At 37.6% G+C, this 16,876-nt stretch overlaps 1 protein-coding gene across 1 annotated transcript in view; it reads right to left on the minus strand.

The window, feature by feature from the left end:
* HABP4 (hyaluronan binding protein 4) overlaps positions 1–16,876 on the minus strand; it is a 42,153-nt gene that overhangs the window by 13,995 nt on the left and 11,282 nt on the right. Inside the window, exon 5 of the mRNA XM_081237181.1 lies at positions 13,281–13,364. Within this exon, the coding sequence (XP_081093307.1) occupies positions 13,281–13,364 (84 nt within the window). The remainder of the gene's footprint in view (positions 1–13,280; positions 13,365–16,876) is intronic.

Raw genomic sequence — 16,876 nt, forward strand, 5'->3', positions numbered from 1 at the left:
AAAACAATGAATGTACACTTATTTTTGTACATTTCACAATAAATAAATTTTATATCAGTTTAGGTGGTGGGTATAGGTGTTCATTGTAAAATTCTTTAAACGTTGCTGTGTTTGAAATTTTTCATAATAAAATGTTGGAAAAATACTAATATTAAAACATATCCCAAACATACGTTGGCAAAAATATAAAAAGACAGCAAATTTTGTAATGCCAAATACTGGAAACAACCTGAAATCATCTGGAGAAGAATTTGGTGGAAAAATTATGGATATCAAACATGAATATTAAGCAGCTAAAAAGGAATGAGAAATACATAAATTGCTATGGAGCACCTCCTGGATATACTGATGAAAAAGCAAGGTGGAATGTCTGTTACCATTCACCTAAGAAATAAGGAGACATACAAATATATATACATATAGGTTTTTTTTAAAAAAATCATAATATAAACCAGGGAAAGAACAGGGATAGCAGCTATTTGGAAAATATGTTTTAACAGATTGTACTTTGGAAACATTTAAATATTTTACATAAATAAATAAATCTATAAAACAGATTTAAATTAAAATTCAACCTCTAAAATTTAGAAGCAAAATTAATCAAATTAGCCTAATTGTTTATCAAGTTGGTGATAAAAGCATCAGAAAAAAGCTATTTAAAGTGCCTTTAAATATAAATTTATAATTATTCATCTCTCTGTATATAACTTTTTAATAATCATATTATTGGAGGTAATGTTGGTAATGTTATTTGTTACTGTCGTGTGTGCAGCAAATGAGTAATAGTATGACATTACTGACAACTGGGATTTTCAGCATGGAAGAAAAAGAGAAACAAACTTAAGAAAGTTTAGCTAAAAATTTTGTACTCCTAAATTTCAAATGGAAATAATGAATGAACTCATAATATATTTTAGCTTAAAAATGTGTGTGTGTGTGTGTGTGTGTGTGTATTCCTCAGCTCTGTCCACTTAAATGTCCTAGAAACAGTTAAGAACTTAGTAGCAGTAAGTAACCCTAGTGCCTAGACTATGGTCTCTAAATACCATATTCTATTTTTTTTAAATTTATTTTACTGAAGTACAGTTGATTTATACTGTACAGCAAAGTGATTCAGTTATACATAGATATACATTCTTTTTCATATTCTTTTCCATTATGGTTTATTACAGGATATTGAGTAGAGTTCCCTGTGCTATACAACAGTAGGACCTTGTTGTTTATCCATTCTATATGTAATAGTTTGCACCTGGTAATCCCAAACTCCCAATCCATCCTTCCCTGACATCCACTCCACCTTGGCAAACACAAGTCTGTTCTCTATGTCTGTGAGTCTGTTTCTGTTTCGTAGATAAGTTTATTTATGTCATATTTTAGATTCCACATATAAGTGATATCATATGGTTCTAAATACCATATTCTATTAAAGGACTCTGGCTCCCTGGAAAAATGACTCAGTATGAGGTGTGAAGTATAGATGATGAGTCTGAAACATGTCTTACCAGAAAGCAAGGAAGCTATCAAAGACCACTGAATGTGTGTCAAAAGGATCAAGAATCAACTTGAAGAGGCTCCCTTCAGTCAAAAAATGGACCAGTTTAAGCACCAATAAGCATAAAAACTCAGTGGATTGAAACACATCAGATATGTTTAAATCTCTAAGTTCACAATGACACTTAAAAAAAGTCACTGGCACCTTTGATGGATATGAGGGAACCAACTCATTATTCTGAAAATGAGTAAATTAAAAGTAAAACATGCCTTTTATGCATCCTTCATTTCCTAAACAAACTTACACTCAGTGTAATCAACTAGTTCTAGGTAAGCTTTTCTTTACAGATCATCCCAGCTACTTAACTGAAGAAAGAATGATAGAATTAGACTATCACTAATTTGCAGCCCTAATGAATTAATGGATAAAGGCAATGATAATCAGCAGCCTTCCATAACCTATGAAACAATCTTGCCAAAAAGTTGAACCTGAATTTAATCAAACCTCTGCCTCTCATTATTAATATTCAGGACATTTTTTTTTAAATATGAAGAACAGAGAAACATGTTGGACTACTCTACAATGCCATGCTGGGACTGGCTTTCACCAAGTCATAACAGCCAACTTAAATTTTCAGGAATTTTGCGAGTTGGCTGTGAAATACAGTCATTAAAAATTAAATTATAGAAACGCATAATTAACAATGTTAAAACAAAGGTAATAAATCCTCACAACTCATTGTTCCCTAATTATTTCACTACATTTTGCCTTTTCCTATGCACTGGAAGATATTTGTCTCCATTTTATGTGTAGAGTGGATATACTACACAACGATGTACTACTGCACATCTTTTCCCCACTCTGTGTTCAGTGATGTTGCCTTGGTAGTTTTCAATCAGCCATGGTAGGAATATTTACACCACAGAAACTAGCAAGTGCAATAGATCCAGGCTTTTTCATCCCAGAGAACCAGATGTTAAATATTTACCAGCACATCACTGATTACAGGGATGTAATCAATACAATTCTGACTCTGAGAAACTATTTGGACAAATGAGCCAGCTTTTTCAACAAATAAATTGCAAGGGAAAAAAAAAGAGAAGACACATAGATTAAAAGCAACTTAAGGGTAATCAAGATAGTTTGATACTGGCAGACTAATGGAACAGACTATAAAGAAATAGGCCCACACATACATGGGCGATTGATTTTCAAATAATGGTTTTCAGTATGCTGGAATAACTAGATATGCACATGCAAAAAAAAAGGAGGGAACCATACCTCACATTGTATATAAAAGTCAACTCAAAATGGACCAAATGTTAATTTTTAAAAATGGATCATAGACCTAAATATAAAACCCAAAATTATAAAACTTATAGGAGAAAACATTTGTGGTATTAAGTTAGGAAAAGATTTCATACCAAAATCATGATCAATGAAAGAATTGATAAATTGAACTTCCTCAAAATTAAAAACTTCTGCTCTTCAAAAGACACTGTCAAGAGGGGACTTCCTGGGTGGTCCAGAGGGTAAGACTCCATGCTCCCAATGGAGGGGGCACAGGTTTGATCCCTGGTCGGGGAACTAGATCCAGCATGCAAGCTACAATTAAGAAGCCCGCAGGTCGCAACTAAAGATCCCACATGCTGCAACGAAGATCCCATGTGCCACAACTAAGACCTGGCACAGCCAAAATAAATAAATAAATATTAAAAAAAAATAAATAGAAAATGTGTGGTCATCATTTTTTAAAAAATGACACTGTCAAGAGAATAAAAAATCAGGCCACGGATTTGGAGAAAATATTTGCAAATCTTGTATCTGATAGAGGACTTGAATCCAGAATATATGAAGAACTCTCAAAACTCAGTAATAAGAAAACAAACCAATTATAAAATGAGCAAATGATTTCAACAGACTATTAAAGAAGACATACAGATGGCAAATAACCCGTGAAGACAGGCTCAACATCATTAGTCATTAGGGAAATGCAAATTAAAACCACAATGAGGTATACACCTATTATAAGGCCTAAAAATTATAAAAACTGGAACAACCACTTTGCAAATGAGTTTGGCAGTTTCTAAAAAAGTTACATAGGGGCTTCCCTGGTGGCGCAGTGGTTGAGAATCTGCCTGCCAATGCAGGGGACACGAGTTCGAGCCCTGGTCTGGGAAGATCCCACATGCCGCGGAGCAACTAAGCCTGCGAGCCACAACTACTGAGCCTGTGCGTCTGGAGCCTGTGCTCCACAACAAGAGAGGTCGCGACAGTGAGAGGCCCACGCACTGCGATGAAGAGTGGCCCCCACTTGCCACAACTAGAGAAAGCCCTCACACAGAAACGAAGACCCAACACAGCCAAAAATAAATAAATTAATTAATTAAAAAAAAAAAAGTTACATAAACACCTGCCATTTCGCTCAGGAGAAATGAAAATGTATATCCACAGAAAGGCACACACAGAAATGTTCATAGTAGCTTTATGTATAATAGCAAAAACTAGAAACAACCCAAATGATCATCATCAGGCAGATGGATAAAAAAAAGTGGTCTATCTAAAATGGAATATTGCTCAACAATAAATAGGAAGGAACTACTGATACATTCAACAACCTGAATGAATCTTAAAATATGCATGCTCAGTGAAAGAATATAGACAAAAAAAGAATACAAAAAGAATACATGCTGTATGCTTCCATTTATATAAAATTATAGCAATTGCAAACTAATCTTTAATGACAAAAATGTAGATCACTGGTTGCCTGGGGGAAAGGGGCGGGATGGAGGGATTACAAAGGGACACAAGGCAACTTTTTGGGTTGATAGATGTGCTCATTATTTTGATTGTTTATGGATTTCCAACTTGTAAAACTGTACATTCTAAATATGTGCTGTTTATTGGATTTGTATTGTATCTCAATAAAGCTGTTTTTAAAAGAGATGTAAGAAACATAAAAATTAAAATGTATATTTCAATATTAATTCAAACAAATAAGTTGTTTAAAAAAAAGATTTTGAGATAATCAGGGAAACTGACAAACTGCCTAGCTATTTAATGATATTAAGGAATTGTTAAAAAATTTTAGATGGGATAATGATATTCCAGTTATGGTTTTTTTTTTTTTTTTCAGTACACGGGCCTCTCACTGTTGTGGCCTCTCCCATTGCAAAGCACAGGCTCTGGACGCGCAGGCTCAGCGGCCATGGCTCACATGCCCAGCCGCTCCGCAGCATGTGGGATCTTCCTGGACCGGGGCACGAACCCGTGTCCCCTGCATTGGCAGGTGGACTCTCAACAACTGCGCCACCAGGGAAGCCCCCAGTTATGGTTTTTTTAAAGGAAGTCTTTTAGATATAACATTCTGAAACATTTTTGGATAATATATATCCTGGAGGTAGAGGAAATGGGTAGAGAAATATATGAAACAAGAATGACCATGATTTGCTAACAGTTTAGCTGAATAACTTACTTGGAGTTTCAATATACTATTCTTATTTTATATACATTTTTTTTCTATCTTTTAACAAAAAGAGCTAAAAATAAAGAAATATTAAGGAATCATGAGGGTTTCTGTAGCCTACTTGTGATAGAATTAAGAAATCTGTGGAACCGGATGCTATGAATTTGAGGATTCTTTCATAACTAAGATAACCTAATAGAAGTTAATAAATTCCAAAAAGTTCAATAAGAACAGATTTTGTGTTAAGACCACAAAAGAAGTACTTTTTGTTTGCTTGTCTAAAAAATACATCTAAACATAAACAACTAGAAAAAGTAGAAGGCGTGTGAGAAATGCAGCCCTGAAGTGACACAGACACCCAAAATAAAGCAAATAGTGCAGTTCAGAATAGAGCATCTGCCACAAGTGATTCCATCCATGAAAGTGATCAGCCTGACACCCTTCACTCAGATGCGCTTCATTCGAAGGTGTTCTTACAGATTCCCCCATGCATTCTCCTTTATCACCTGCCATTTCAACAAGCCATTTTGGGAGCAGTATAAAATCACCAAGGACAGGCTCCTTAACGTCATTGCCTATTGACCAAAAATAATTATAAAAAACACACTCTAAACAAACAAAACACATTCTATGACAGTTCCGTAAGGCAGATTCCATTTCCCATTTGAATCAGCTCTGAATGTAGTTTTTACTGCCGTTTTAGCAAAGACTGGATATTCAACAGGAAGAGATATAGCTAATTCTCAGTTCCAGGAAGGACTAATGCAAGTATATTTCTAACAGTTATAAAAGCAACATAACTGCTATCACTCTAAATTTAACAATTCCCTTTTGAGTAATTCAAAGACCTTTACAGTTCTTAGTTTATCAGGTGGGCCAAAGAGTGCCTTTGGTATTTTAAGTAAAAATAAGACACATTTTTCATTTTCCCCAAGAACTTTATTGAACAACGTATTCATGCTTTTGTTCCACTACTTTCTGCCATTTTCCAGGCAACTTCATAATTCCAAAACTTTTTATCTTTTTGCACAAAGAACTGTTCAGGTGCCTTTTATAGTCTTCCAGGGAATTGAATTTTTTTCCATTAAGAGAATTTTGTAGAGACCAAAATAAATGGAAATGCGAAGGTGCAATGTCTGGTGAATACAGCAGATGAATCAGAACTTCCCAGACAAGCTGTAACAGTTTTTGCCTGGTCATCAAGGAAACATGTGGTCTTGCGTTATCCTGATGGGAAGATTATGCATTTTCTGTTGACTAATTCTGGATGCTTTTCACTGAGTGCAGCTTTCAGTTGGTCTAATTGGGAGCAGTATTTGTTGGAATTAATCGTTTGGTTTTCTGGAAGGAGTTCATAATAGAGGACTCCCGACCCCACCATATACACAACATCACCTTCTTTCGATGAAGACCGGCCATTGGTGGTTGGTGGTAGTTCATTTTGCATGCCCCATGATCTCTTCCATTCCACATTGCTGTACAGTATTCATTTTTCATCGCCTGTCACAATTTTTTTTAATTAATTAATTAATTTTTGGCTGCGTTGGGTCTTCGTTGCTGCTGGGTGCAGGCTTTCTCTAGTTGCAGCGAGTGGGGGCTACTCTTCATTGCAGTGTGCGGGCTTCTCATTACGGTGGCTTCTCTTGCTGCGGAGCACAGGCTCTAGGCACGCGGGCTGCAGTAGTTGTGGCTCGCGGGCTCTAGAGCACAGGCTCAGTAGTTGTGGCGCACTGGCTTGGTTGCTCCACGGCATGTGGGATCTTCCCAGACCAGGGCTTGAACCCACGTCCCCTACACTGGCAGGTGGGTTCTTAACCACTGTGCCACCAGGGAAGTCCTCGACAATTTGTTTTAAAAACAGTGTTTTCATTACATTTCAGTAGAGAATCGCATGCAGAAATAGGGTCAAGAAGGTTTTTCTCACTTATGTGGAATCCAAACATCAAAGTGATTCACATAACCAAGCTGGTGCAAATGATTTTCAACGTTTGATTTGGATACTTTAAGTATGTCGGCTATCTCCCACGTGGCATAACATTGATTGCTCTCAATTATTGTTTTGATTTGATCGTTATCAACTTCAACTGGTCTACCGAACTGTGGAGCTTCATCCAGTGAGAAATCTCTAGCACGAAACTTTGCAAACCACTTTTGACACATTTGATCAGTCACAGCACCTTCTCCATACACTGCACAAACCTTTTTGTGCATTTCAGTTCCGTTTTTACCTTTCTTGAAATAATAAAGCATAATATGCCGAAAATGTTGCTTTTTTTCTTCCATCTTCAATATTAAAATGGCTACACAAAAATTTACCAATTTTTATGTCTTTTTTAAATGCATGCTGATATGACAGCTGTCACATACAATGTAACCAAATTGTTTCCAATGAAGTTAAAGACAACTAAGTACTACTGGAGCCATCTTACAGAAGAACCCAAATGGAACTTTTGGCCCACCCAATATGATAAAAAAACTTTTGGAGAGAATTTTCCATCAAAACTGCTTATAGGTATAAGTCATCAAATCTATGACTTGTAATGTGAACAATGCTGTATGCAGATTTGATAATTATACATTTTGTTTCTAAATGGGTAAAATTACAGAAGAAATAGAACTGTTTTAACAACAGTTATCCTTATGTAGAAATAAACGGGATAATAATGCTAATATTTACTGTATGTTTACTAGGTGCCAGATGCTATTCAAAGTGCTTTACATTAATTTGCTCATGATAATTAATGCCACAAGTTAGTTAAAATTAACAGCTCCATTTTACAGGTAAGAAAATCAAGGAGACAGGTTATACAACTAACAAATAAATGAAAGAGCCAAATTTTATATCCATTCATTCTACCTCCAAAGCCCGCATTTAACCTCTGTGCTATTTAGGGAATAAGATGGCAGAAAAAATGCTTAGATGGAAGATAGTTAAGATATGGACAGAGGAAGCATACAAATCATCAATTCAAATGTCCAAACTTCCATTCAGGCAATACTTTTTCACCTGAATGAAAATGTGCAGTGAATCAAGGAAAGTGGGTTCTAGAAATAAAACTTTACTCACTGAATACTTAACTGTGGCAAGTGGATCTAACCTAACATGTAAATAATATCTCCTACTTCCTTCCAAAGTACTGAAAGGGTGACTTCCCTGGTGGTCCAGTGGTAAAGAATCCGCCTTCCAATGCAGGGGATGTGGGTTTGATCCCTGGTCAGGGAACTAAGATCCCACATGCCACAGGGCAACTAAGCCCGTGCACCACAACTACTAAGCTCGTGCACCTCAAGGAGAGAGCCTGTGTGCCACAAACTACAGAGCCCACACACTCTGGAACCCGTGCGCCACAACTACAGAGCCCATGCGCCCTGAAGCCCGTGTGCCACAACTAGAGAGAAAACCCGAGTGCCTCAACTAGAGAGAAGTCTGAGCGCTGCAACGAAGAGACCACGTGCCGCAATGAAAGATCCCGCGTGCCACAACTAAGACCCTACGCAGCCAAAAAAGTAATAAAAGATAAAAATAAAGTACTGAAAGGGAAGTGAATTTCATGATAAACTTTGAGCTCCTCATAAATTTGCAATAAGAATTTTAAAGAGCTGTGGTCCTGCTTTAAGAAGACTCAGTACATAACAATCTTCATTATCTAAGCAAATACCCTTGGAAACAAAGTACAAAATAATTCATTGCAGATATTTTTAAATAATGTTTCCTCACCATTCTCTTTTCATAGAGTTTTAAATTTTTAAGGATGCAAGGGAGTTTTTGATCCATGTTACTTAATAGGGAAATCCTCAGTGATCCTGGCAGCTCTTCCCCTGCTTACAGAACCACCTTCTCCCATTTGCAGTTCTTAATAGCAAGTTAGTCTAAATGGCACTTTTAACCATTCCTACAACTCAGTACAGTTAAGAACATGAATGTTTGTGCCACAATACCTGGTTCAAATTCTGGCTCTGACACTTACTACAAGTTGTTTAACCTGTATGTCTCAGCATTAGTATAGGAACAGTACCTTCTCCTTCACAGGCAGCAAAGTGTTAAATGAGTTAAGCCATAGACTCATTTAGAACAGTTCCTGGCACACAAGAAATGCTCAGTAAATGTTAGACTTACTCTTAAAGCAAAACAGGTATTCTTGGACATTAGAACACCACATGACAAGAAACATGTAATACTTCTGTAATGAAACGAAGAAGGAAGGAAGGGCATAGCACATATAACTGTCGACAAAATGTGTCCAATTTGAGGAAAATGTATGTACTTTGGGTTGCAGGTTTGAAAATAAGCAAGGGTACATTAAATTCACCTACCAAGAAGTTCTAAACCAAGAGTTGCACTAAATATACATTCTGGCTGAATGCTGAAAGCTTGGGTGTTAGATCAATATCCCGACAAAGCCAAGATCAGAGAGCATCTCCATCCTAGAATGCATATACAAGCCTAATTTTGAAATTATAAAAAACTATAATTGTATTACTAGAAATGTTAGTAATAATTTTAAAATTTGACAAGGCAGTGCAGAAACAAGAATTTCTCAGTGTGGTCGGTCACTAGACTGCGGTGCACTGCAGCTCCTGCAATTTTAACTGAGTGCTCACTGTCCAGCATGTTCAGCAGAGGGAGAGAGATTTACTGACTAGCTCCACTAGGATACTGCAGACAATGAGACTGCCAACAAAATCATTAAGTATTATTTTGTCTTTCAAAATAACTGATTAATTGAAAGAATTATTTTGTCTAATATTATGAATGCTAGAGTACCTCAATCAATTCTAAAGGTTACAATTATGCTATAATTTGCCCCCTATTATTCTGCTTTATATTACCTGAATTTGTATAAATGGTTTACTGGCTCAAAAAGGGTCCAATTTTTCCTGAAGGTATCTAGTTAACTCACTTCTTAACATTCATATACACTGTTGATCTATTTTCTTAGTTAACTTACTGTCTAAATATTCTTATTAACTATTAATCTATTTCTTTAATTAAATACATTACTTAGTTGTTTTGAATAGTAAAGTAACAGCTTTCACAATCATCAGTCGTAGCACTTTACTCTTGTAATAAGTAACAATAATAATAGTAGGTATTTATACAGCACTGACTACATGCCAGGCCCCACTCTACATGAAACACATGCACACCCAACCAATCCTTATAACAGCCTTCTGACGTAGGTGTTATTATTATTCCCATTTTACAGATGAAGAGAACTGAGGCACAGAAAGATTAAATAACTTAGCCAAACTAGTAAATGGCAGAGCTGGGATTTGAATCCAGAACACTGGCTCAGAGTCTCTGCTCTTAAGCATTGCCTCTTCGCAGCTGAAGGATGAGTAAGAGTTAAATAAATAGGTGAAGGGTGAAGGGAGTGTGGAGGAGAGGTACAGAAAAACAAGAAAACAGCACTTGCAAAAGCTCTTTGGCAGGTGTGGCATAGGAGCTGGAGAAAGGAGCTTGGGAACATGAAATAAGGGCCACATGGTGAACCTGGAGAAGGCACAGGAGTGGTTGAACTTGAGGGCTCTTCATGGGCCAGACCATGCAGGACTGCGCAGGTCAGGGCAAGGGACAGAAAAAGGACAGGACGCCACCAGGGGGAGGGTCTTACTCGAGGGGTGGGGGCATGATGATCAGAATGGCAGCGTGAAAGCCACTTTGGTGTGAAATGGGTGCGTTGGTAGAATGTGAGAATGCAAGGAGCCCCATTAGGAGCTCTGGTGAGAGAGCAGATAGCAGTAGCAGAGACTATGATGGTGAGTGGAGATGGTATATATAAAAGGGTATAAATCCTCAGGGCATGGTGACAGATTGGATTTTGGGGAGACAGTGGGTCAAGAAGAAGGAAATCTCAAGAATGACTCCTAGGTTTCTGGTTTGTGCAACTGGATGAATGGCAATGCCATTCCGTAAAACAGAAACACCTAATGAGGTTGGGGGCTTGTGGACCTCAGTCCTGGCCACACTGAGCATGAGGTGCATTTGGGATGCCCACGGGGAGGTGTCTAGGAGGCAGATGGACACATGGGCATGGAGTCCATGTTGAAGGTTGGAGCCAGAGGTATATATTCTGGAGTCAGGGGATAAATGACAATTCAAGCTGCAGGAGTGCGTGAGACCCTATAAAGAGACACTAGACACAGAGAAGAGGGCCTAAGGCAGAGCCCTGAAGAGCTCAACATTTTAAAAGAGCGGAAAGACAAGGATGAGTCTGCAAAGGAGGAACTGAGCAGCAGAAAGCAAGCCAGAAGAATGCAGAAACCAATGGGAGGTTGTGGTTAAGAGGAAATCAACACAGGCATACCTTGTTGTATTGCACTTCACAGATTCTGCCTTTTTAACATATTGAATATCTGTGGCAGCCCTGTGTTGGGCAAGTCTAGCAGCACCATTTTCCCAACAGCATTTGCTCACTTGACGTCTCTGTGTCACATTTTGGTAATTCTCAAAATATTTCAAACTTTTTCATTATTATTATATTTGTCATGGTGATCTGTGACCAATGATACAAAGATGTTACTATTGTAATTGTTTTGGGGTGCCACAAACTGCACCCACGTAAGACAGTGAACATAATCAATAAGTGTTGTATGTGTTCTGACTGCTCCACTAACTGGCCTTCCCATCTCTGTCCCTCTTCTGGGGCCTCCCTATTCCCTGAGACACAACAGTATTGACATTAGGCCAATTAATAACCCTATAATGGCCTCTAAGTGTTCAAATGAAAGGAAGAGTCAGTCAATATGGCAAACTTCATTGCTGTCTTATTTTAAGAAACTGCACAGTCACCCCAACCTTTAGCAACCACCACCCTCATCAGTCAGCAGCCATCATCAAGGCAAGATCCACCACCAGCAAAAAGATTATGACTCATCGAAGGCTGAGATGATAAGTATGTTAAAAAGGTTAGTATCTTTTAGCCATAAAGTATTTTTAAATTAAGGTATGTATACTGTTTTTTTTAGACATAATGCTATTGCACACTTAATAGACTACAGTATAGTCTAAACATAACTTTTATATGCACTGGGAAACCAAAAAAATCATGTGACTCACTTTATTGTGATATTCGCTTTATTGAGGTGGTCTGGAATCAAACCCACAATATCTCTGAGGTATGCCTGTAAAGTCAAATGTCCTGAGAGGTCAAGGAAGATGCAGACCGAAACATCTGTTAGGTCTGGAGACATGTGGTGACTGTTTCAGAAGGGCAATGAGGTCAAAACCAGACCTGGAGTGAAGTGAGGATGAAGTGAAGGGGAGGAAATGAAGAAAGAATGCACATAACCCCGAAAAAGGCAGCTGAATGTGAATGTAGGGGCAACTAGAGGCTTAAAACAAGAGGGACTGAGTGCAGATAAAATGTTGATAAGAAGACCAGAGTTGGGAGGAAGGAAGTGAGCATGCCTAAAAATGAAGGAGCTAACTGATAGTGAGATTTCTCTGAAGTCAGTAGGAAATGGGATCCAAACGCTGGAGAGGCTGGTGGAGGGATGGTGCCTCTATTTTACCACAAGGGAAGCACAGGAGGCAGGTGCAGGCAGGTTTGCACCTTTGAGAGTGGTGTAATTTCTCTGTGACAAAGGAGGCCAAGTTGTACCCAGAAAATGAAAGAGGAGGTGTGGGTGTCAGAAGGATGGAAGAAGGGGAAAGTGGGGGGCAATGTCAGGGCTCTTGAGGGGACAAGAAGGACTGAACCAGTCATTGTAGTGGGTGGGGGAAAGAGCAAATCCAAGAAATGGGCATTGCTGGGCAGTGTTGAGGGCCCATTTCAGAATGTGGTGATCGGGAATTTACAGGGGTTCCCATCAGCCCTGTTGAGTATCTTGCAGTGCTCAGCCTGTGGATGCAGGCAGAAAGAAGGCAGATGGCTACTGGTTGTCCAGGAGGTGGGTGCATTTGCTAGCAAGGTACTCATAGACCCAAGGGGCAAGGGAGTTTAAAGCCTTGGCAAGGGTGCTACAGATGGACCAGGGAACTAAGCTCCATGAAGAAAAGAGGAAGGAGGGACCGGGAGAGAATGAAGGGACAAAAGATAGGGGTCCTGAGGAGAGAGAGACTAGTCACAGTACAGGCTGCTGATAGAAAATAAGTTGTAGGCACAGGACAGAATACTTGAATTCAACCCATTAATTATCATTAATAATCATGCATTAGATGATCTGAACTATTAATTAGTTTGATTATTCATTAACACATTAAGAAGATAACCCTCTGTGATATGACGAAAGGCTGAGCTTCCTATTCTATGAAGACCTCTTATAAATCTTTAAGAAAAAGACCAACAACCCAATGGGGAAAATGAATGAAATACCCACTTGGCTGGAGATTCCTCCTCCAGGGGGCCCAGGGACTCCTCCACCACTGTGGTCTCTTCCATGGGGGCAGTCGGGTCCATGTCACTGCAAAGCAGCAAGAACCACTCTAGTCACACAAATCTGTTTACATCAATGCCCTTACATATTCAAGACAGAAAAAAACACATTTCAATGTCCTTTTTCTTAAGTAAACATCCCTCAAGGAATTAATATGTACATACAGGTAATCCACATCAAAATAAAAAAGAGGAAGAAAAATGCTCTTAATTGCTAATCCATATAAATTATTTCCAAAAGTGTGAAAAGTACTTGGAGAAATACAAGTTTCCATGAATGGCCTAAAATTAAAAACAGATTGTAAAGGACAAGAACAATTATTCAAAACTCTTATTATCCTAGGAAATTCCAAATATTAACAGGGGCCATAAACATTTTCAACCTGTAAGTGTTAAATGACTTAAAATAGATAAGAATATGCCATTTCAAACTTTAGAAAATGGCAAGAAAGTGGAAACATTCCACAAAAAGGAATGTGTAGGATTACAAACAAGCTGGTGATAACCATACCAGAAAAATAAGGCTTTGAAACATCAATTTACATACCATCACATCTAAATACATAATCTACAGATTAGAAATTACAGCACAGTGAAAAACACTTTGAATTTTAAATACATAAGCTTAATTTTTTTATGTTGATATTAATCCTATCTGAACATTACTTTTAAAAAAGTACCAGCAAAAGAAATTTCATTCTCAGGAAAATGCTAAGATTGGTCAACATAATAGAAATATTTTACATTGTACGTTCAGAACCCAGCACTTTTTCATTCCCAGTTCAGGAAAAATCTTCATAAAATCAGGTGTTTTTTTTAATAAACATAAATTGAACTATAATAAAAGGACAGAGTTTTTACATTAAAAGTATTTTAATTCTCAACTCAAAGCCATTGTTATCAACTTTAAAAAAAACTCAGTTTTCCAACACAAAATTTGAATAAATAATTTTTACTTTTAAAAAGGTCCTAAATCAAATGTTCTCCCTGTTTGGAAGGACATCCCTGCTGCTCTGCCTGGCAGAAGTCCTTTAACAAAAGCAGCCTCTACACATCAGTGTGACCCTCGTGGGTCATGGGAGTTTTTAGCATCCAGGAGTCTAGCAGCAGTGGCAGTGCTGTATTACTCCAACTTTCTCTTTATTCCCTTGGCCATGTCATAAACCAAGGGGATAAGAACATGGATTCACTGACAGTTCATAGCTTTCAACAATTAAAAATCATAAAAGGGCTATAACGATATAGGGGAAGAAAAAAGAAGCAGAATACAAAACAAAGAGACCAGCAATTCTTAAACCTGTCAATCAACTTAGAAGAAAAATCACAGACCTCCCTCCTGTATTGACCTAAATTATTTTATGAATAAACATAAAACTAATTTTGTGCTTATAGCTCAATAGAACCATTAGAACCATATGACGAAAACTACAAAACAAGTAAGTCTCAAGATTAGCAACAATTTATTTTGGCAAATTTTATTATTTTGTTGAAAGTAAATCACAAATGTTGGATTTATTAGAAGAAAGATAAAGCTCCAGGGCCCATGTCTATATTTTGACTTCAGTTATACTAATGTAGAAAATGCCTGTTTGCACAAGTATGGTTACAAAAAATTTTAAACACCTCAAGGTGTTTAAACTAGTTCAAATTCAATCAGACTTCATCTTAACCAAATTTATGACAGTGAACAGATTTAACCCAGTGTTGCTTGATTACTACATAAAACTGTCTTGGCTCTTCACAATAAAAGTTGGAAGGCAGTATTATTAAAAACTGCATTTGTGGGTGTCTATTCCAGTTAGTAACAAGAAAATAATACCTGATATTACACTTTTAAAATTATTACAAATGGAGAAAATTCTACTTTCAGCACAGGTACTAACAGTCAAACTCTTGAAGAAAACCAGTAACAATGGAAATGGCTCAGTCACACCATTTTGAAAGTATTTTGTCCTTAGATCTAATTATACTGTCAATGTCTTCAAACAGGAATACTAAACTACAGCAAAACCCTCACACCTCCAATGCACGGTGCAGCACTTGCCCTTGTCAGCCACGAACACATCATTTATTGTTAGGCTCACCTCTGCTGTTTTCTCATTAATCATAACTCAGCTGCACTACACCATGGTGGCAAATCAAAATCTCAATGTATTAAATAAGAAATTAAAGTCTTATTCTACAAAAAAAACTTTCAATTACACATTATTACCACCTAAGAGCTTTGACTTTATAACTCACAAACCAATCCAAAATGAGTGCCATAGGGCACGTTTCATTTTAACATTGGGACATACCATCTGCCAGGAGCACATGTGGTCACTTCTTCATGTTCCAAGGTCAATAATTACCTCTTAGAGTAAGTAATCACTTGGAGCCAAAATGATTTTAAACTCAAATGCAAACTGAAATGGGGTGGTAGTATTAAATAAGCTAGTAAATCAGATGATGCAGAAAGTGCCTATATTACTTTTTAAAAATATACTATTACAGTAAAATAAAACAAAATGAAAAGGTCTGTATTTGAGATTCTATAGAACCCTAGATTGACAAACATTCAACAAGTTTCTTTTCAAGGACAACACAGATGTGCAATGGTAGTAAATTTAATCTTACATTTGACCTTATTTTGTACATTTGTTTTAAAGGATAAAAAGAAAAATAAGTTTATGTAAAGAGCTTATATTCTTCAAAAGAAAAAAAGTGGAAGTCTGGATCCCCTCAAGCCTTCAAACTTGTGTAAAGCCTTCCCTGCAACACATCCTGGAGCAACCCATTCCTCGTACTTCCCTGCAGCCCTGAAATGACAGAAATAGCAGAACCAAGTACCTCCCCTAAGTAGGAAAACTGGCACAGATCTGAGATATCATAAAGCCTGAGAAATGTCAAATTTGAACCTCAGGTGAAACTTGTCATTGAGTTTTGATCTGCAAATGATTTTATAAAATCAAGATGCAGGGACTTCCTTGGTGGTGCAGTGGTTAAGAATCCGCCTGCCAATGCAGGGGACACGGGTTCGATCCCTGGTCCAGGAAGATCCCACATGCTGCGAAGCAACAAAGCCCATGTGCCACAACTACTGAGCCTGTGCTCTAGAGCCCACGAGCCATAACTACTGAGCCTGTGTGCCACAACTACTGAAGCCCGTGCGTCTAGAGCCCATGCTTCGCAACAAGAGAAGCCACAATGAAAAGCCCGTGCACTGCAACAAAGAGTAGCCCCCGCTCACCACAACTAGGAAAAAGCCTGCGCACAGCAACAAAGACCCAAAGCAGCCAAAAATAAATAAATAAACTTATTTTTTAAAAAAAGATGCAATGTATACAAAAACTTTGGAAGGTCACAGAAAAATAAAGTACAGAATATCTAGGAATTTAAAAAGCATTCTGAGGCATATGCAAATATACAGTGCCATGTGCTTGGGGTGTCAGCAAATATACAATTTGCTTGGCTAAAATAAGATAAAATAAAATAATTTTGAAAGCAGTTTCAAATCTAACTGCAACATAGCAAAACTGTTTTAAAAAGTTATCTCATGAA

The sequence above is a fragment of the Mesoplodon bidens genome (genome assembly GCF_964165515.1).
Source record: "Mesoplodon bidens genome assembly, chromosome: 6".
Taxonomy (NCBI): Eukaryota; Metazoa; Chordata; class Mammalia; order Artiodactyla; family Ziphiidae; genus Mesoplodon; species Mesoplodon bidens.